The sequence below is a fragment of the Pituophis catenifer genome, unplaced genomic scaffold (genome assembly GCF_029215685.1).
Source record: "Pituophis catenifer annectens isolate HBS135680 unplaced genomic scaffold, rPitCat1.0.hap2 SCAF_2, whole genome shotgun sequence".
Lineage (NCBI taxonomy): Eukaryota > Metazoa > Chordata > Lepidosauria > Squamata > Colubridae > Pituophis > Pituophis catenifer.
In genome coordinates this window covers 36,485,340-36,506,224 of record NW_027256882.1, presented here as the reverse complement: position 1 = coordinate 36,506,224, position 20,885 = coordinate 36,485,340, and the positions used below count along the sequence as shown (strand labels likewise).

The following is a 20,885-nucleotide window of genomic DNA, read 5'->3' as shown; positions in this document are numbered from 1 at the left end:
TCTTGAGATTGTAAAGATTTAAATGTGGAAAAACAGTTCAACACTCTTAACTAGGCAGTGGGCCAGTATAATTCCTTCTTATTTTGTCTGATGTGGATGAGGCCATCTTCTTCAGTGAAGGTTTGATACTCCAGAATGAGTTAACTCCAGATCATGACATATTGAATCACCTATTATTATTATTGTTGATGATGAGCCATGGTGATGCAGTGGTTCAGTGCAGTACTGCAGGCTACTTCTGCTGATCACTGGCTGCCAGCAGTTTGGCAGATCGAATCTCACCAGGCTCAAGGTTGACTCAGCCTTCCATCCTTCCCAGTTCGGCAAAATGAGAACCCAGGTTGTTAGGGGCAATAGCCTGACTATATAAACTGCTTGGAGAGAATAGAATAGAATAGAATAGAATAGAATAGAATAGAATAGAATAGAATAGAATAGAATAGAATAGAATAGAATAGAATAGAATAGAATAGAATAGAATAGAATAGAATAGAATAATAGAGTTGGAAGGGACTGTGGAGTTATGTATCCTATTTTATTCTTGTTGAGTTCATTCTTGTTGAGTGCTGGGTTCTGGACACTTTGATATGTTAAATAGTTGGAGGGAGGAAATGTTTCTCATCTTTGCAGATAATCTAGAAGTGGCTAGGATAGGTTCAACACTACAATGACAGAAATCAAAATTAGGACAATCTAGAATCCTGGTTTAGCATAATGAATGAAACCGATATGTATGTGAATAAAAATACATTGAAATTGCTTTGCTTTTCCAATGCTTTCTCAATATCCAAAGAGAGATAGTGCAGAAGGCAGAGAAAATGGCATTGAGAGACCATTACCAAGACAAGGTCAGATAAAAGTAGCACTGACTTATATGATATAGCTTTCCTAATCTGTAATACACTGAAGGGCTGACTGACAAAAAGACAAAGACAAAGAAAGGACACATGCACAAAAACAATTTTATATATTTCTAGGTAAAGGTTTCCCCTGTCAGTCATGACCAACCCAAGGGGCAGTGCGCATTTTTAATTCACAAATAACAGCCTTTATCTGAAGATGCTTCCACGGTCATGCACCTTGGTGGAGAAGAGGATTAAAATTCTGTTAAGTAACACCAGCTGCCTGCAATTACTGCAAGTTCGAATCTCACCAGGTTCAAGGTTGACTCAGCCTTCCATCCTTCCGAGGTAAATAAAATGAGGACCTGGATTTGGGGGGCAATAAGCTGACTTTGTATAAAAAAGAACACCGGTTGGGGGGGCTGAAAGCCCTATTTATCAGGTGTATACAAAAGTATGAAGGCTATTGCTTAACGCATTGTAAGCCGCCCTGAGTCACCAGAGAAGGGCGGCATATAAATCAAATCAATCAATCAATCAATCAATCAATCAATCAATCAATCAATTATTATGCACTGAAGATGCATGGAACATTTTTACTTTCCCACAAAAGTGGTACCTATTTATCTATTTGCATTTACATGCTTTTGAATTGCTAGGTTGGCAGGACACACACATAGAGAAACAGACACTGTATGTACAGTATATGGAAATAGAAATGGATACTGAAATAGATATGGACATGGATAAAAAATAGGAACCAATTTTAGTACTCATAAGCACATTTTTATTGTCACATCATATCTACATGATTTCCTCCCATTCCAAAGAAAAGAATTATTCAAAATTGTACATAATTTTCTTTTGACTGAAGACTATAAAAAATAATAATTTGTCTCATTAATTTATTCAAAGAGATGGAGAAAAAAATTAAAGCTGCTCCGATGTTCATGTTGATATTTTATCTATTCTTAATCTATAGAATGTTATCGGTCACTCTGTTTTTCTCTTTCTTGATATCTCCCATCCATGTCTGTCTATCTATCTATCTATCTATCTATCTATCTATCTATCTATCTATCTATCTCATTTATCAAACTATAAATGATCTTATATCATTGAGCCAGAAGAGATCAATCAAATATATATATAATATTTGAAATTAACTATTTTTTTAAACAAAGTCAGAACATCACTCCAGAAAACAAAATATAACATCAGCACACCAAACTATATAGTAACAAAAACACACATCATCATTAGCCATAGACTTTAATTTAATCTAAAACCATATCAGAACATCTCTGGTCATAGTTTATCTGGCATGGTTTCAGAAATTTTATTTGTGTCATAATATGAATTCAGATTAGGACAATTGAAGGATCTGAGTATTTCAGATAGTTTGAGTTGTTTTAGCAACTTTACTACTCAATTATTATAATTAAAAATTCACATGGAATGAAGAAAGATAAGCGACAAGACATGAAACATTACTTCAAAGTATGTGATTTCATGTTGCATGTAAATGTACAAAAATAAAACCCAGCACAAAGAAACTTAATGATTTTTTATCATGAGATGTTCTTTGGTGTTCATGTCAGGTCTCAGGATAATAATGTAGCATTTGGGGATAAAGATGCAGCCCAGTAAACCCAGGCCAGAGGCCAGGATGGAGAAGATCTGCACGGCTACCATGTATTTCCCCTTGGTGCTCAGATATGTGGGAACAAAGGAGATCCAAACGCTACAAAAAACCAACATGCTGAAGGTGATCAGTTTGGCTTCATTAAAGGCCCCTGGCAGATTTCGAGCCAGAAATGCCACCAAGAAACAGATGGCAGCCAAAAAACCCATGTAGCCAAGAGCAGAGTAGAACATGGTGACAGAGCCTTCATTGCACTGCAGCAGGATGTGTTCTGGTTGGGAATGAAAGTCAGAATCTGGGAATGGGGGAAAGACTCCCAGCCACATCATACAGAGGCCTACTTGAATACCAGAGCAGGATAAAACAATAGAGTTGGCCAGACTCTTCCCTAGCCATTTCCTCATGCTGCTGCCTGGCTTTGTGGCCAGAAAGGCCACCACCACCATGACAGTCTTGGCCAGCAAGGAAGACACGGCAACTGAGAAAACAATACTGAAAATAGTTTGTCGGAGGAGACAGGTCATTTTCACGGGGCGACCAATGAATAGAAGGCAAGTCAAGAAAGAAAGCAGGAGTGAAACCAGGAGGATGTAGGTGAGTTCACAGTTGTTGGCTTTGACTATGGGAGTGTCTCGGTATTTCATGAAGATTCCCAGAATAAAGGCAGTGGTTAGGGACAAAGCAATGGCAAAGAAAGCCAGGATGAGTCCCAACAATTCTTGATAGGATAAGAAGCTTATATTTTTGGGAACACACTGATCTCGCTTCTTATTGGAATACTGGTCATCTGGACACTTTTCACAATGTGTTGCATCTGAGAAAAAAAATGCTTAGCATGAATCTGTTTTTGCAGCTGTAGGAGCATGAAAAGTGCAGCAGAAATCAGTTACTTCATATTCAAAGAATATTTCTGCCCAGTGATATTATACAACATTAGTTAAAATAATCAAACAGTCTTTTTAAAAGATGAAGATGAATGGGATTATCAGCTCTCAAAACTTGTCCTCCTTTCCAAAACCAGGAAAAAAGTAACAACTCAATAGAAATCAGAAACTTTTTATTATATACTTTAATGCTCTCAACATCATCCAAATTTGGTGATAGTGCCCAATCTTGGAAGTTTGTGGATGCCTTCAAGAAATTTAATTTTTTTCTTACTTCTTCATCAAATATCCCCTTTATCGAATATTGATTGTATCTTGATTTTTTTGGAGCCACCTATTGTACCTTCTTGCCCAGAGAATGTTCCTTCCATACACAGAGAACAGTCATAGCAGCAAACTGGGGCTTCCTCTCTCACAAGCTTGGCATAACCTGGGGAGCAACTTTCTGTACATCTTGAATAAGGCACCATCTAAACATAAACAGAAAGATTAGTCAGGATGATATACTGTATGAATTAGAAGGATTTACTGAAATCAAGTGGCTTATAGAAGCTCAGGAGCACATTGAGCAAAATCAGTCAAGAAGTAGTGGCATGAACTTTAATTACTCTACTTGCAAGGGGCAAATGAAAGATCATTCTCTTTCTCTATCAATCTCCATTGTAGATCTCAAAACAGTCTCATTGCCTTATTTTTCCCCCAAAGATAAGTAGTTCCATTACAAAAGTTGTTACTCCTGAGGGCATGTGTAAGAATGCTGTAACTTACCATATTTTTTGGAATATAAGACACACTCCCCCCCTCCAAAAGAGTGTGAAAATTTCGGTGCATCTTATATATCGAACATAGCCAAAAATGCAAGGCACAGAGGAAGCAATGGTCTTCAGCAATCCCTGCAGTCTGGAACAGCTGATTGGGGGTATTCTGGGAGACCAATCTACCCGCCAATCAGCTGCTCATACTGAATCAGACTGCAATAATGTGCTGAAGCTGACCTGGCTGTTTGTGCAAGGACTGTCAGAGTTTGTAGCAGCAAGGAAAACACAAGCAGAGGAGAGGAGTTTCAGTTTCAGAGATCAGCACAACATGCAGCTTTAGAACAATTGAACTAAGCCATGCCCAGGCTCCTTCGTTATTGCTCCCACAGCAAATACTGTTTCAGTTTCCAAACAGCCCTCACTCTCTCACAGACTGACCGGATGCTAGCCAGCTGAATACTGATGGATGCTTGTAGGCAGATTTTTTCCTCCTATTTTCCTCCCCAAAACTAAGGTGCGCTTTATATTCTGGAGCGTCTTATACTCTGAAAAATACAGTATATATACATTTTTCTCCATCTTTGCTTTTCAGGAAACCTCCAACATCTAGCTTTTTCTAGAGTCCCTACCTTTCTCTCCTACAACTGATCATTGTATCATCATATGTAAATGACTTTTTTAGCCTCTTATGCAATTTAGTGGGCTAAACCTTCATATTCTGGATTTTTCTTCCAACGGTGCTTTTTCAAAAGACAACTGATCTTTGTTTTCCCTTGAAGATGTTTCCCTTCTCATTCCAGGACCTTCTTCAGTTCTGACTGAATGGTGGAGTATGGAAAGATTTATATTCCTTGCAATCATTTGGTCATTAGCGGTCTTTCTGAAAGTTGTTGAGGCCACTTGGAATTTATCTGTTTAGTTTAGTTTAGTTTAGTTTAGTTTTATTATATTTGTATACCGCCCTTCTCCCGAAGGACTCAGGGCGGTGAACAGCCATGATAAAACAACATACAAGACAAAATTTAAAAAAACATATTAAAACAATTCAATCTTTGGCCAAAATTGAAACTTCCAATTAAAACCATTTTACACCACTTTTTAAACCCAATTTAAAATCATTTATTCCGTCAGATCGGCTTGCTAAAATAATAGGGTCTTCAGAGCACGACGGAAGGCGCAGAGGTCGGGGATTCTTCATATGTCCGGGGACAATTCATTCCATAGGGCATGAGCCCCCACAGAAAAGGCTCTCCCCCTTGGGGTGGCCAGTCAACATTGTTTGGCTGATGGCACCCTGAGGAGGCCGTCTCTGTGGGAGCGTGTCGGTCGGTGGGAGGAACACGGTGGCAGAATGCAGTACTGTAAGTAACCAGGTCCTAAGCCATGTAACGCTTTAAAGGTGGTAACCAACACCTTGAATCGCACCCGGAAGACCATCGGGAGCCAGTGCAGCTCACGCAAGAGGGGTGTTACATGGGAGCGATGAGTCGCCCCCATTATCACTCGTGCGGCCACATTCTGGACCAGTTGGAGCTTCTGGGTGCTCCTCAAGGGGAGCCCCATGTAGAGAGCATTACAATAGTCCAGACGGGAAATGACAAGGGCGTGAGTGACTGTGTGCAAGGCGTCCCGATCCAGAAAGGGATGCAACTGGGAAATCAGGCGAACCTGATAAAAAGCCCCCCTGGCCACGGCCTCCTGGCCACGGTCCCCTGGCCACGGCCGGGGGCCATGGAATTTATCTGTACCCTCAGGGTCACATGAAGAGTGCAAATGGGTGTGGAACCTTCCTGCAATTGCTGAATCTATATCCTGTTTACAACACAGTCTTTTCAGCAGTTTCCATTCTCCACCATTCAGTCAGAACTGAAGAAGTTTCTTGGATGAGAAGTGAAACATCTTCAAGGGAAAACAAAGTCCAGGTGCCTTTTGAAAAAGCACCTTTGGCACAATTGTGACCTGGATGACTGAGAATCTCCATAGACATTCTGGATTATCTCTTTCTGAAAACAAGATAATTTCATGTACTATAACTTGTGGCAATATATTCCAGTTTAATAATATAGATTGTGAATCCCACAATACAATGCAGCAGGTTCCAGTGTTTGATAGATTATTGTAAAACCTCTAAAGTAAAATGATATCTAATGAATTAATGAGGCTTTGAGGTCTCTTATTTGGAAGTTAGTACAATTGGCCTCAATAAGAATTATTTCTGATCAGATGGAGATAAATAGATGAGCAAAATCCAAGCAGCCTCAATTACTTTGTTAAATAAAGTTGGCCATTGGACGGCACTTTGATTGACAGAAATCTTGACTTCCGAGGAGGCTTGTCTTTCTACATTCCCAATTTTCACCCTCATGTCTGATTTGTTCAAAACTGATGTCCACTGCATGACATCAAAGTCACCAACAAGAACTCCATTTTCATCAAAAGAAATCCCATCTCTGGAAATATTGTGATGTTGGAAGTTTCTCAGGAACTTATGAAGCTGCAGAAAAAAAAACATTTCAATTTGAGCCTTTATTCAATATTTTTCTTGCTATTATTCCAGATTAGAGGTACTCTGAATAATTCAACTTCTTTAAATCACCACTACAGTCTGAAACAGATTGATTCAGCATTTCATGGGAAGCTTCTTTCAGTCATTCTCCAGTATTTTACAGTTGTTTTTCAAATATTTATAGAAGAGAAGAGAAGAGAAGAGAAGAGAAGAGAAGAGAAGAGAAGAGAAGAGAAGAGAAGAGAAGAGAAGAGAAGAACAGAGTTGAAAGGGACCTTGGAGATCTTCTAGTCCATCCCCCTGCTTAGGCAGGAAACCCTACATCACTTCAGACAAATGGTTGTCCAATCTCTTCTTAAAAACTTCCAGTGTTGGAGCATTCACAACTTTTGGAGGCAAGTTGTTCCACTGATTAATTGTTCTCACTGTCAGAAAATTTCTCCTTAGTTCTAGGTTGTATATCTCCTTGATTAGTTTCCACCCATTGCTTCTTGTCCTGCCCTCAGGTGTTTTGGAGAAAGTTTGACTCCCTCTTCTTTGTGGCAACCCCTGAGATATTGGAACACTGCTATCATGTCTCCCCAGTCCTTCTTTTCATTAAACTAGACATATCCAGTTCCTGCAACCGTTCTTCATATGTTTTAGCTCCAGTCCTCTAATCATCTTTGTTGCTCTTCTCTGCCCTTTTTCTAGAGTCGCAACATCTTTTTCACATCGTGGCAACCAAAACTGGATGCAGTATTCCAAGTGTGGCCTTACCAAGGAATTATAAACTGTTATTAACACTTCCCGTGATCTTGATTCTATCCCTCTGTTTATGCAGCCTGCAACTGTGTTGGCTTTTTAGGCAGCTGCTGCACACTGCTGCCTCATATTTAAATGGTTGTCCACTAGGACTCCAAGATCCCCCTCACAGTTACTACTATTGAGCAAGGTACCACATATACTGTACCTGTGCACTTTGTTTTTTTTGCCTAAATGTAGAACCTTACTTTTTTCTCCATTGAATTTCATTTTGTTAGATAGCGCCCAATGTTCATGTCTTTCAGGATCCTTCTGTGTTTTAAGCCTATCTTCCAGAGTGTTGGCTATTCCTGCCAGCTTGGTGTCATCTGCAAATTTGATGAGTTCCCCATCTATCCCTTCATCCAAATAATTCATTATCTCACATTCTTGAAAACATGGAATAGATAACACCACCATCAGGTGGCTTTGTAACTGGCTAACAAATTATATTCAACATGTAGTCCTCAAATATGAAATTGTACAAAAACAATTATGAAATTCTTTGGCAAAAAGTACAGAAAGAAATGGAAAAATGGAAAAAGTTACAACTATCATTACTGGGAAGGATAGCAGCAATAAAAATGAATGTATTACCTAGGTTTTTATTTTTGTTTTAAATGATACCAGTGCTTAAAAAAGATGGAAATCTGATGGAATGGCAGAAAGGGGTTAATACTTTTATTTGGGCTGGGAAGAAACCAAGAGTGAAATTGAAAATTATACAGGATATACGTGAGAGAGGAGGCCTTAAAGTGCCTAATTTAAGATTGTATTATGAAGCTGCAGCTTTATCACAAATTAGTGACTGGTTTAACTTAACTGAAGAAAGAATGTTAAATATAGAAGGTTATGATTTGTTATATGGATGGCATGCTTATTTGTTGTATGAAAAAAAAGTGGATAAAGTGTTCAAGGGTCATATACTTAGAAATGCATAGTTGAGGGTTTGGAAAAAATACCAATATAAGCTGAACTACAAGATACCTATATGGGCAAACCCCAGACATGTAATAGAAAATATAAGTACAGAGCAAAGAATAGTGGTGATTACTTATAAAGAGCTTCTTCTTTTGGAAAGGGGCAAGTTGCAATTGAAATCACTAGATGAATTAAAAGAAGAAGGGATAATTCTTACTTGGTTTCAGTATGGTCAGCTCCAAGCTAGATGGAGGAGGATCAAAAAATTGGGGTTATGCAAAATGAGGAAAATTTGGTGAAACAGATTAGAGATCAAAGTCAGATGCATATTAAAAGGTTGTATAATGCATTGCTGGAAATAGACTCAGAAACTGAATTGGTTAAAGATTGTATGATTAAATGGGCACAAAACTTTCAGGAACCAGTGATGATGGAAACGTGGGAAAAGATTTGGGTCAGAAATGTTAAATTTACGCAAGCACAAAATTTGAGAGAGAATTTTTATAAAATGTTTTATAGATGGCACTTAGATCCTAAGAAATTATCATGTATGTACTCGAATTTGCAAGCTAAATGTTGGAGATGTGAATGTAATGATGCAACCTATTATCATATATGGAGGACTTGCAAGAAAATCAAGGAATTTTGGATAAAAATTTGGTGGGTGATGCAGAACATTTTGAAAAGAAGGTTAAAATTTACTCCTCAATTGTTTCTATTGGGTATAACTACAGACTGTACAATTTCAGAGACTAAATTGATTTTGAACTTAGTATCAGCAGCTAGGCTGCTGGTAGCTCAATATTGGAAGAAGGACTCTTTGCCTACTATTGAAGAGTGGACATTGAAAGTAACAAACCTAGCAGAAATGGCAAAAATCTCGGCATACTTGAAGGACCACACGCAAGAAAGATACGTATCGGAATGGAGAAGATGGATTGATTATATTCAAAATAAGTATCAGACAAGAAAATATCAAATAGCTTATGAAGGCGGCATATAAATCGCAATCAATCAATCAATCAATCAATCAATCAATCAATCAATAAATGACTGTTAGTATTAGAAGTATTTGGTTATCTATAGTGGAGTTAAGGTGTCAGTGGGAGAGGCAGTACTTTGAGGATAAGTAGATTAATCTAGTTTATATTTGATTAAATGAAATACCTTGTATTTTGCTCTGGGAAGTCGGGAGGGAGGGTGGGATGAAGGGGGCAAAGGGTGGGGGGAACAGGGGGTGGAATTTTTCTTTTTTGTAAAACTTTTCAATAAAAAAAAACATGTAGTCCTCTGGGGAACCTCATTCACATGGAGGGAAGTAAGCAATGGGGAACCCCAAATTTCCATTTGAGGCCCAGCACCTTCAATGTCTTTTGAAGATCTAGGTGAGGGAATTGAAGGGGAACTCATCAAATTTGCAGATGACACTAAGCTGGCAGGAATAGCCAACACTCCAGAAGACAAGCTCAAGATCCAAAAAGATCTTGACAAATTGAACATGGGCCCCTATCTAACAAAATGAAATTCAGCATAGATAAAAGAAAGGTTTTACACTTAGGCAAGAAAAACCAACAGTATAGGTACAGACTACGTGAAATTTGGCTTAACGCCAGTAACTGTGAGAAGGATCTTGGAGTCCTAGTAAACAATCACTTAAATATGAGCCAACAATGTGTGGCAGCAGACAAAACTGCCAATGTAATCCTAGGCTGCGTTAATAAAGGGACAGAATCAAGATCCCATGAAGTTCTAATATTGGTTTACAAAGCCTTAGTAAGACCACATTTAGAATACTGCATCCAGTTCCGAACAACACAATATAAAAAAGATATTGAAACACTGGAAAGACTGTAGAGATGAGCAAGAAAAATGATTAGGGGTCTGGAGGCTAAAACATACCAAGAACAGTTACAGCAGGGGTAAAATCCTACTAGTTCGGACCGGTTTGGGAGAACCGGTAGGGATGATTGGCATCAGTTTGCTGAACCATAGCAATCATCCCTGGTTGCCCGCTTGCCTCTTCCATCTCACTTGCTACTTCTAGCTGCTGGGCCCACCCACCCACTCCCACCCACCCACTCCCACCCACCCACTCTCACCCTATATAAGTTCCCTTTGCCATGTGGCCCACCAGCTTGTTTCACCAGTCACCTCACCTCCTCAGCTCACCAAAGGTAAGCAATGCATGCCGCCTGCTTGCCCTTCGAATTGGGTTGGGTGCCGTGGCCCGGGCCCGGGCCCAGGGACATGCGATTCCCTGAGACCCTGCAGCTGCCACCCATTCACTGCCCACCTCGACCGGTTCAGGTAATTCACCATTCCCTGGCTCCGGCCTTGCCATAGAGCCACCACCCGATTGCCACCCACCTCGACCGGGTCAAGGAATGAATCATTTCCTGGCTCCGGCCTTGTCCTGGAGCGGCTGCCTACATGCTGCCCACTGCCTGGTCTCCCTTTGCCACATTATGTGTCCTTAACTTCTTCTCATGGCTGGCTACCAGGGAAGGCAAGCCAGGGCTGAGACATTGCCGCTGGGATGAATGCCAGCTCGCATCTTGCCTCCCCCCTCCTTGTCAGAAGATGCCTGCAGCCAGAGCCTCTTTCTTTTTTGGTGCACCTGGAGATGCTTCTTGTGCTGAAAGATGCAGCAGCTGCAGGCTTCTTGTAGCGAAAGTTTACAGAGCCACTGCCCTTCTTAAACATGTTGCTGCCATCGCCACTCTGTTCCATGTGCTGGGTGCACATGCACACACCATTTACTTATTCATTCATAATTGATCACCGGCAGCAGGGAACAGTGTGCACATGTGCATGGAACAGGGTGGCGATGGCGGCAGCACTTTTAAGAAGAGGAGCAGCTTCCTGTAACTTTTCCTACAACAAGCCTGCAGCTGCTGCATCTTTGTCTGAAATGGTGCGGGGTCTCCTGCTTGATTTGTGGGTTGAACTAGAAAAACCTCTGAGGTCCTTTCAAACTCTTATTATTCTATGTTTTATGATCTATGTTTTGTTGCTTCACCATCACAGCCCCATCTGAGGCAAGACCATTTGCAGATATGGGAAAACATGTAATGGGAGAAGATGGAGAATACAATTTTGCCCTCAGACCTGATCATGATGAAGTTAGCGGATTTAGGTAGCAAAATTCAATCTTAATCCAGAACAAACAATCCAGCTGAACTCCTTAGCTTGGAGATCACTTTGTGATCACAATAAAGGGTTGAGGGTTGTTGGAATATTCTGATGCTTGTTTAGTTTTGAAAATTACGTTGTCACCATAGAACTAATTCTGTCACAAAAGCATCCCAAACTAGCACAGGTTGTTTAACTTTGGAAGATGTTTCTCTATCATCTCTCTCTAACTCACCATCAGGGTTCCAAGTAATACACCCATCGCAAACAGGACTCTGAGGCAAGTAGGTTCCTCAAATATCAGTTTTATTGGACATATCGTATAGGCATAGGCTGGTGAAAACTGGCTCTAAATGTTCCCACAGTTTTCACCTAATTAAAAGTAAAAGTTTTCCTCCTCTTTCCAAACAATCAATCACATGGTCCAATTAAGGTGTCATCTGGTTGCCTGGTGACTACACTCATCCTCCCTCTGGCCATTGGTGGGAATGTCCTTGGTTCCCAGGAGAAAGTATTTTGTTTTGGCTACAAAACTACAGCTATCTCTATTCCTCCCCTCCCTCTCTATCCCTCAGCTCCAATGTGGCAACACTGAAGCATCAAAATGGTCTCGGTCAGGTCAGCTTCAGGATTGACACCCACTCTCAAATACCACAAGCTGGGCAACTGGTCTTTGGAATCTAATTTAATTTAATCTACATCTAATTTAATATTGAGGAATTGGAAGGGGAGAATCAATGGAACCTCAAGGGAGGAGACTTACCTGCCATGGCTGTACTATCTTGGGTGGTTGATGGTCTCCAACTTGCATTCCCCTCTTACTCCGTTGGGAGGAGAAGGCAGCACTGAGGACCCAGGCCACAATTTGAATTATTTGGGAAATACTGGAGGAATCCTGAGACAGGATTCTTGCAATCACATCATGGGGTGGGAATTCCCAATTCTCTTTTTCTCTGCATTTTTTCCAAACTTTCTTAGATAACACAGGACTTGAATAAGAACATTGGAAAGCTTCCTTTCCATACGATGAGAACATAGATTCATAAGATTTAATGTCATCATAATGAGTCCTTCTCTTTGTCTTGATGAGGAAGGAAAACAAAGCATATTTATTTTGGAGATCAACGAAGTGGTCAAAAATACTTACACTTAAAGCTGTCAAAGTTGTTGCAATCCACACCCTTCCCACAATGGATGTATCAATCATTTGTATTATTACTCCTAACATTCCTGAGGCCTGAAAATCCAGTTGGAATACTATAATTTTTATTTGACTCTTGATAAGAGAATAGAACTTTTCCCTTTTTTCTTGCGTGAGAGTTTTTCCAGCACTTCTCTGCACATTTGCTTCTGGGACAAATCCTGAGAGGACAATGCAAATCCCATTTTTTAGAGCGAGAATTTCCAAGCATCTTTTGAATTTTTCTCCTTTTTCATTGTCCTGAGAAAGGAGGCCGATCCACGTCCATTGGAAGTGCAGGAGCAGCTTGATGATTGCTGAGTAAGGAGGTTCTTGGTTTGGAGTCATCCGATATGAAAAAGGGAAATGATGATTTTGCTCAGCCATCTGGTTGATGACATTATAGTTAATCTAAGATAAAAGGGAAGGTATTGGTAGTGTAGGAAGTTAGCACCCACCCCCTCCTAGGAAAATGAGATATTTTAGGAAATATTAAAAGGGAAGAATATTTCCCCTAAAAGGGAGGCAGAATCTCAGCCCCCACCCCCACACCTTTGATAATGAGCCATTAAGTCCTGAGCCAATCTATTCTACACTCTGACTTATGACTGTCTGACTGTAAGCTTGTTGCTGGTATCCTTAAGATTTATATTGACTGTTTCCCTATGACTATCATTAAGTGTTGTACCTTATGATTCTTGAGGAATGTATCTTTTCTTTTATGTAGTCAGAGAGCATATGCCCCAAGACAAATTTCTTGTGTGCCCTATCACATTTGGCCAATAAAGAATTCTATTCTATTCTATTCTATTCTATTCTATTCTATTCTATTCTATTCTATTCTATTCTATTCTATTCTATTCTATTCTATTCTAGCACCATCCAGCAAGGCTCAACCAAACTTGGACTCAAAACACAGCCTACAGAGTTGCCTCTTCATGGCCCCCTGGGAGTCTGACAACCAATCAGAATACAAGCTCAAATTCAAAAGCCCAGAGAGGGCATAAAACTCAGGCACTCTCAGCATCTCTTCCCTTTTTTTCTTCACCCAACATCATCAAGGCATGTGATCCTGTCCACCATTAAAGCCATCTCTCCAAGCAACTCCCATGAATCCAGTGTCTTTCCCCCAACTTGGAACTGAAGAAGGAAGAAGTTGTAAAAAAAAGTGTTTTTAAAAGTAAAAAGCAAAAAAAAAGCCTCTGCGGCTCAGCTGGGCATGGTGGTGGTGGTGGGGAGCAGGGATTTTCGGGCGATCCAGTCCGAACCGGGAGCATTTCACCCCTGTGTCTGACCCATCGTGACCCCATGGACAATGTTCCTCCAGGCCTTCCTGTCTTCTACCATCCTCTGGAGTCCATTTAAGCTCACGCCTACTGCTTCAGTGATTCGATCCAGCCACCTCGTTCTCTGTCTCCTTCCTTACCCAGCATTAGGCTCTCCTCTAGTGAGTCCTTCTTTCTCATTAGGTGGCCAAAGTATTTGAGTTTCATCTTCAGGATCTGGCCTTTTAAAGAGCAGTCAGGGTTGATCTCCTCTAGGAAAGTAGTCACCAACTGATGGTACATGGAGAAAATTTAGGTGGTCCTCAGAAAAATTATTTGCATTTTTTATATTGCAGTAAATCAGGGGTCCTCAAACTACGGCCCCTGGGTCGGATACGTGCAATGAAAGTTTGTGTTGCTGCAGAGAATCTCCCCCTTTCGGGTCTTCTTGTGTGGGTCAGAAGGGGGAAGAAATTCTGACTTGGGGTCTGTTTCAGCCCCCTGGTGTGGGGCTTTGGGTGAAGGCTAGAAGGAAGTGCCACTGGTGGCAAAGAGCCGGAGGGCCTTGTTCCAGTGAGACTGCATCATGGCCTGGAATTGGCTGACCATCTCAGTCTGCTGAGCCTCCAGGTACCAGTAACTGGCCTTGTACTCCCGCAGGTCTTCCCTCTGCTTGGAAAGCCTATGCTCGTAGTCATCAGTGAGGTGCTTCTGCTGAGCCTCCTTCTCGGTCAGATTGAATTTGAACTGAGCCAGATGTTTTGCCAACTCTTTCTCATGGTGGCTGCTTAGCTCCAACAACTGCTTCCTCTTGGGGCCCTAAGGAGCCCAGGCGGGTAGGCGAGGAGTGGCAAGTAGAGGCTGGAAAGGCGCCCTTTGATGTGAGTGACATTAAGTTGGCCACACCCACCCAGCCAGTCATTAGGCAGATCATATTAGTGGTCCGCGGGATTTAAAATTATGAATTTAGTGGTCCCTGAGGTCCAAAAGGTTGGGGATCCCTGCTCTAGGACTAACCGGTTGATCACCTTGCAGTCCAAGGGACTCACAGGAGTCTTTTCCCTCACCATAGTTCAAAGGCCTCAGTTCTTTGGCGCTCAGCCTTTTTTATGTACACTATTTTTTTTATGTACACTAGAGAAAGTATGTAAAAGCTGCTTTCTGGAGGTGTCTTCTACTTATCTTGACCTATTCATTGTTTTTTCATATCTTTCTTTTGAATTTTTTACTTCAGTCTCAACATTATAAAAATGAAGAATTCCTCACTGTGAGAGTTATTAAGAGTTGGAACAGCCTGCCTCCTGGAGCTCCACTGCTGGTTATTTCCAAGGAAAACTTGGACAGCAATTTGGCTGTAGTGGTGTGATCATTCCTCCTCTGTGTAAGGAGATGTACTTTTTATTCTATGATTCTGTGAAAAAAAATCTCTTTTGTATTGGTCACTAAATTTTCAAAATGTTTAAAAGTCACTGATTCAACCCTCATACATACTATGACAAAGTCTTACTTTTCGAAAGTCATAATTTTCAAAATTCCCAATGGTCACACCCAGACTTTTTCTACTACCAGAGGCCTGCTGGCCACATGGCCCAAAGCCAAAGTATGTATATTCATAGAATGGTAGACTGCAACCGGTTTAAAAACTGGTTCTGTGAGCTCACACTTTGCATTTGTGTACAGCGCTCAAAATACACCAATATAGCTTACCTCTATAGCTACACCTCTATAGCAACACTCTATAGCTTACCCTCTAGTACTGTCTTCTAGGCAAATCTGAACATTTTACAACCCAGAATTAATTTCAGTTGGCTTTATACCTGTGGAATTTTATAGATGCTCAGGACATTGGAAATATGATGAAAGAGTTCAGAATCCATCTCTTCAAGAATCGCCAGCAGGTTCTTTTGTCTTCCACATCTGTAGTTTGGGATGTTCTCCTGTCCTGTAGACAGCACATCCAGCATGGCCTCAAATGTCATTCTTGCACTGAAAAAGTTCTCATAGATGTTGTAGCCCAGGGTGATGTTGGGTAAGAGCCTTGAATTCTGGTTGACTTCATGAACAGCCAACAAGAAGGGCAGATTGTGGTAGAAGGTGTTCTCACTGCAATGTAAGAAAGTTCATCATCTTTTTTTGCTCTATATCAATGATTTTTGTGATCAACTTAAAAGCAATTGCGTTCTTTTTGCCAATGACGTAAAATTATTCAATTCTACAGATAATTCTGTTGTTTTGCAAAGTGATCTTAATTATGTTTCTGAATGGTGTCTCAATGGTCATCTATTTGGCAACTTCAAATTTTGATTCATAAATGCTCTGTCCTATATATTAGTAAACATAATCAGAATGTCAAGTATAAGAAAAGTGGCATTGATCTAGCACAGTGGTCACCAACTGGTGGTGGCTGGTTAGCTCCAACAACTGGGGCCCTAAGGAGCCCAGGCGGGTAGGTGAGGAGTGGCAAGTAGAGGCTGGCAAGGCGCCCCTTGACGTGAGTGACATCAAGCTGGCCACACCCACCCAGCCGGTCATTAGGCAGATCATATTAGCGGTCCGCGGGATTTAAAATTATGAATTTAGTGGTCCCTGAGGTCCAAAAGGTTGGGGATCTCTGATCTAGCAGATGACCCTCACCTTGTTAAGGACCTAGGTGTACTTACTGTATCTCTGACAATTTATGCTCCAACGCTCACTGTAACAGCATTGCTAAAAAAGCATTAAGAGTTGTAAGGCTAATTTGATGAAGCTTTTTTTTCTGGAAACATTGTATTGCTCATTAGAGCTTATAAAACTTATGCTAGACCAGTCTTAGAGTATTGTTCAACTGTTTGGAATCCCCACCATATATCTGACATCATTACAATTGAGTGGGTTCAGATGTACTTCACAAGAAAAGTCTTGCACAATTCTTTACATAATAGAATTCCCTATGCTACTAGGCTCATTCTCGGTTTGGATAATTTAGAACTACGTCCCTTGTTGCCAGGCCTAGGTATTGCATCCAAAATTAAACATACAGTATTTTCCGGCATATAAGACGACTTTTTAACACATGAAAATCTTCTCAAAAGTCGGGGGTCGTCTTATACGCCGGGTGTCGTTCTCCTGTAACCAGGCAGACCAGCCCGAAAGACTCTGACGATCCTTAAATGGCTCTGGTGATCCAAGCTCTGACGATCCCAGCTTTGCCTGCTAATCAGGTAACTCAGCTGGGATGCCAGAGCCATGAAAAAGGAAAAAACTTTCTGGTTCTGCAAGCTCTGACGATCCCAGCTGCCAGAAAGAAGGGGGGGGGATGTATTTTCCAAAGCACTAGAAGGCAAAATAAGAAGTAATGAATGGAAACTGAACAAAGAGAGAAGTAACCTAAAACTAAGGAGAAACTTACTGACAGTGAGAACCAATATAGGTGCAGAAATATTTCAGTCATAATTTCAAATATAAAATAGCCATTCGTATAATACAACCTGCATATTGTTCAAAACAGTCATTAGGATTATGGCTGATGTTTGACAGCAAGCCTAAAAGTCAAAGATTACAAGCGTGCTTCTTTCTCTGTATGTATACAAAACACCACATACCAGGAATAGCATATTAAGGTGGACTTATGCAGTGGTGGGTTTCAAAAATTTTTACTACTGGTTCTGTGGGTGTGGCGTGGTGGGTGTGGCATGGCAGCCATGACAGGGGAAGGATACTACAAAATCCCCATTCCCTCCCCACTCCAGGGGAAGGTTACTTCAAAATCTCCATTCCCTCCCCACCCCACTAACCTGCTCTGAGAAAGAATCAAACTCCCCCCTTTTCATTTCCCCAAATAAAATATTACTCATAAGAAAAGCAAGGAAAAATCAATCTGCTAACAAGGAACCTGCCTGATACTCATTCCACATTCCTGCCAGCTACATAAAGGAAACTTGGAAAGAAGAAAACAGCAATCGGTTCTTAGAGATAATAGAAAGTGGAAGCCAGAAGTTCAGCTCCATTTATAAGCAGACAGAAAACTCATTCAAAACAGGATATTTCGCAATGGAATTCACCCAAACGTTTTTAAAAACACGAAGTCCATGTTGCACAAACCCCAAAACTTCAAAAACATAGAACCATATAAGAATCCCTCCTTTTATCCAGTTTATTGTTCAGCTGACCCAGAAACAAACTGCTGAATGTCACTTCGCTTCTGCAAGCAAATACCTCCCTCCAGCAGCTGCTTCTTGGCTTGTCAATTTAAAGTGATGGCATCTTATTTTTCCCCTTCTTCTTTGCCAAGTGATCCCCTGGCTGAGAAATGAGTCCTGATTTTTCCTTCTAGCATATCAGTTGGGAGGCCTCTTGGCTTCTCAATGTAAAGAGACAGTGTCTTATTTTTTTTTTTCCTCTTCTTTGTCACATGAGCCCTGATTTTTTCCTTCTAGCTGATCAGCTGGGAGTCAGGAAGCAGCGAATAGATTGGTGGCGGGCCTAGGAAGAGGTAGTATTTACCGGTTATCTGAACTAAACAAAATTTCCACTACTGGTTCACAAGAACTGGGGAGAACTGATAGCAACCCACCACTGTGACAAATAGATTCAAGGAATTAGATCTGATAGACAGAGTGCCTGAAGAACTATGGATGGAGTATCGCAACATTGTACAAGAGGTAGCAACTAAAACCATCCCAAAGAAAAAGTAATGCAAGAAAGCAAAATGGCTGTCTGAGGAAGCTTTGTAAATAGCTGAGGAAAGAAGGGAAGCGAAAGGCAAGGGAGAAAGAGAAAGATACACCAAATTGAATGCTGAATTCCAGAGAATAGCTAGAAGAGATAAGAATACCTTCTTAAATGAACAGTGCAAAGAAATAGAAGAAAACAATAGAATAAGGAGGACTAGATAGATCTCTTCAAGAAAATTGGAGATATGAAGGGAACATTTCATGCAAAGATGGGCATGATAAAGGACCAAAATGTCAGGGACTTAACAGAGGCAGAAGAGATTAAGAAGAGGTGGCAAAATTACACAGAAGAACTATACAAGATCCTTTTCTTTCCAGTCCTCAAGAATGCTAATAAGGGATGCTACCAAATGTACATGTATAGGTTGTAATCATATGATATGATTTCTTCCTGTTATATCACCCTGAAGAGGACTAAGAGTTGGATTCAAGTGCTCAAGTGGTATTACCTATCTGAAGATGGATATCTCTTTAGCAAGTCTTCTTTAGACCTAGAGATTTGCTGCAAAGTACTCATGGCTTCCATAAGAAAGGCTGAGCACAAAAGAATTGAGGCCTTTGAACTATGGTGCTGAAGAAGACTCCTGTGAGTCTCTTGGACTGCAAGGTGATCAAACTGGTCAGTCCTAGAGGAGATCAACCCTGACTGCTCTTTAAAAGGCCAGATCCTGAAGATGAAACCGAAATACTCTGGCCACCTAATGAGAAGGAAGGACTCATTGGAGAAGAGCCTAATGCTGGGAAGGATTGATGACATAAGAAGAAGGGGACAGCAGAGAATGAGGTGGCTAGATGGAGTCACTGGCACAGTAGGTGTGAGTTTAAATGGACTCCAGAGGATGGTAGAGGACAGGAAGGCCTGGAGGAACCTTGTCCATGAGGTCGCAATAGGCTGGACACCACTTTGCAACTAAAAACAACAACATTCATGGCTTTAGAGTTATTCTCCTATATTCTACAGTTAACAACAGATAATAGGATTCCTCTGCTGCTAAACATTATCTTATCACATAAAGTCTGTCCCCTCCTTGAATTTGGTTTTGAAGAAGTATCACTTTTATTTAAACCAAAAGGAACAGAGAAGCCACAAAAGAGGCAAAAGTGGCTGTCTGAGGAAGCTTTGGATATAGCTGAGGAAAGAAGGGAAAGAAGGGTGGAAAGAAAGAGCAGAGAGGGTGGTAGGAATTATAGAGTAAATGTAAGGAAGGGGAAGAAACAGTGAGGAGGAAATTCAAGAGATCTCACTCTGTTCTAAGGTATCATTCAATCACTTTATTGAGAGTTACTGTTTAACTATTGTTAATAAATAAATAAAATAAATATGAATAAATAAGTTGCTGACTCCGCAATACCAAGGTAATCATTTTGAAAGCAGGCAGGACCCCATCCAGGGAAAATTCATTGAACTTAAAAAGAAACTTTGCCAATTCAGGTTTTACAAAATCATCAGGTTCCCCAGGAACCTTTCCTCTAAAGCAAATTGGGATGAGCATTAATGACTTGCCTTTCTCAAGGTGAGGAATAGGGGAAAGGAAATCATTCCTAGAAAAGACATTGGAGGTATGTGCTTGGAGAAGATGACGCAGCAACATATCAATTTAAAACCTGAACTATTCCTGTTGGGGATTCTACCAGAAGCTTATAGTAAAGAAAATGTATACTAGATTATTCATGTAATAACTGCAACTAGAATTGTATTTGCACAAAATTGTAAAAGTGAAGAGAACCCTATGGATGAAAATATGATTAAGAAAATATTAGAATGTGCAGAAATGAGTAGAGTAGAGTAGAGTAGAGTAGAGTAGAGTAGAATAGAATAGAATAGAATAGAATAGAATAGAATAGAATAGAATAGAATAGAATAGAATAGAATAGAATAGAATAGAATTCTTTATTGGCCAAGTGTGATTTGACACACAAGGAATTTGTCTTGGTGCATACACTCTCAGTGTACATAAAAGAAAAGATACATAGATATCTAGATTAACATTTCCAATCAAAGGAAAGGAAGAATCTAATTATTATAATATATGGGAGTTATTATGTCAATGGTTGGAGAATAAATATGAAATAAATGAATTATAAAGGCAAATAAGTTAAAAAGATAAATCTTATAATAGTAGGTATGATAAATATTAGTAGTAATATAAGTATAGATACAAATAACGAATATGGTGGTAAATTTTAATTGTTATGAAAGAAAAATATGTATTCACTGTTTACTGAAAGAGAAAATGTTTGTATTAAAAGAAAATTT

General features: G+C 40.3%; 1 protein-coding gene across 1 annotated transcript in view; it reads right to left on the bottom strand.

Annotated features, from left to right (window-relative positions):
• Nucleotides 1-20,885, bottom strand: part of LOC139310130 (vomeronasal type-2 receptor 26-like) — a 51,099-nt gene that overhangs the window by 18,463 nt on the left and 11,751 nt on the right. Inside the window, exons 2-3 of the mRNA XM_070934287.1 lie at nucleotides 15,734-16,019; nucleotides 2,602-2,741 (exon numbers count right to left, since the gene is read on the bottom strand). Of these exons, the coding sequence (XP_070790388.1) occupies nucleotides 2,602-2,741; nucleotides 15,734-16,019 (426 nt within the window). The remainder of the gene's footprint in view (nucleotides 1-2,601; nucleotides 2,742-15,733; nucleotides 16,020-20,885) is intronic.